Here is a 1,318-nt window from a genome sequence, read left to right as displayed (position 1 = left end):
CACTGGCTCCCGCAGCACTTCGGGGTGGCTTGAGACACAATTCTGGGGGGAGCTCCACAGGCTGCAGGACAGCCCTGCCCAGGAACTGCTGACTAAGGGAGCCAGGAGCGGGCAAGCTCAAGAGATGATCAGCACCCACGACACCCAGCCACCCCCTCCAGCTGCAGGAGCAGGATGCTACGCCTTTTCAGGGGGGTAGCACAAACAAATTCTCCCCAAGACAGGCCAGAGATGCAAAAGCTTTACCTGGTGCCATTCTGCTGGGCTGCTGGGATGACGCTGTAGTAGATGGGTACCCCTCCCCCTTGAAGCCCCCCCTGAACAGACTGGCTGGCTGGTACAAGCACTGGCTGCTGGAAGGACTGCTGGACCACATTCTGGGACTCGTTGGCCACAGGAACCTGTGCAGGGAGGAAAGAAGCAGCCCTGTGGAACGACAGGTAGCACAGAGCAGGAGCAGGGAGAACTGGCCCCAAAGAGCCACCAGCGAGTCCATACGAGGCAGAAGAGATGCTGTCACCCAGAGCAATCTTGCTCAGGCAAGGACATCCCTTCCCACAATAGCAAAAGGACCAGCCACAGTCGGTCCTCAAGACACATCCCACAAACAGCCAAACGTGGATGTGCCCTCCTCAAGCCGGCAAGCATGCGTTGTTTTCTCGGGGGCAATAAGTCTCCGTCTTTGGCTCCATCACTCAGGCACAGGCGCAGGGCACGTCCTCACCCCCTCCCCAGCAGCCCCTCGGTGGGGTGTACTGGATGCCTACCTGGTACGAAGGCAGTGGAGTGTACTGGACCATCAGGCTCTGCATCTGGTTGCCCATCCCGCTCCTCTGGCTGCTGAGAAGTCCAGGGGGCTGTGCCTGCTGCACTCCCATCACACTCTGCATCTGGCCCCCCACGCTGTTCCTCTGGCTGCTGAGGAGCCCAGGGGGCTGCGCCTGCTGCACTCCCATGACACCTTGGTATGTTTGCTGCTGGTTGGACATCATGGGCTGTAAACCTGTCGGAACAGGGTTTAAATGGAGCAGCTTCCCACCTGGCCCCAGGAGACAGCCTGAGACTTGACATATGAGAGCTCAAATCCCGCTTCGACCTCATCTCTTGCTGAACAGTGGGAAAGGGGCTTCCCTTAGGGCAGGTGTAAAAGGACCCGAAGGAAGCTTCTGGCTTTAGATCCACCTTGCAGCACCCCAGGGCGTGCTACATGCTGAGAGGGAGGGAAAAGGCTAAACCAGCCTTTGGCAGCCAGGCCAAGCTTCAACTTCTCTTTGCACAGTCAAGAGGCGCTCTGTGGTCAGCAAGTCCGGCAAAGAGG

General features: G+C 58.7%; 1 protein-coding gene across 1 annotated transcript in view; it reads right to left on the bottom strand.

The window, feature by feature from the left end:
- The window catches only part of R3HDM2 (R3H domain containing 2), a gene marked incomplete at its 3' end in the record, with an annotated part of 20,180 nt that overhangs the window by 985 nt on the left and 17,877 nt on the right, over positions 1-1,318 (bottom strand). The window contains exons 17-18 of the mRNA XM_009870573.1: positions 768-1,039; positions 247-401 (exon numbers count right to left, since the gene is read on the bottom strand). Coding sequence (XP_009868875.1) covers positions 247-401; positions 768-1,039 — 427 coding nt within the window. The remainder of the gene's footprint in view (positions 1-246; positions 402-767; positions 1,040-1,318) is intronic.

The sequence above is a fragment of the Apaloderma vittatum genome, unplaced genomic scaffold (assembly GCF_000703405.1).
Source record: "Apaloderma vittatum isolate BGI_N311 unplaced genomic scaffold, ASM70340v1 scaffold26575, whole genome shotgun sequence".
NCBI lineage: Eukaryota > Metazoa > Chordata > Aves > Trogoniformes > Trogonidae > Apaloderma > Apaloderma vittatum.
The sequence above is the reverse complement of the archived record's forward strand: the minus strand, read 5'-3'. Positions and strand labels throughout refer to the sequence as shown.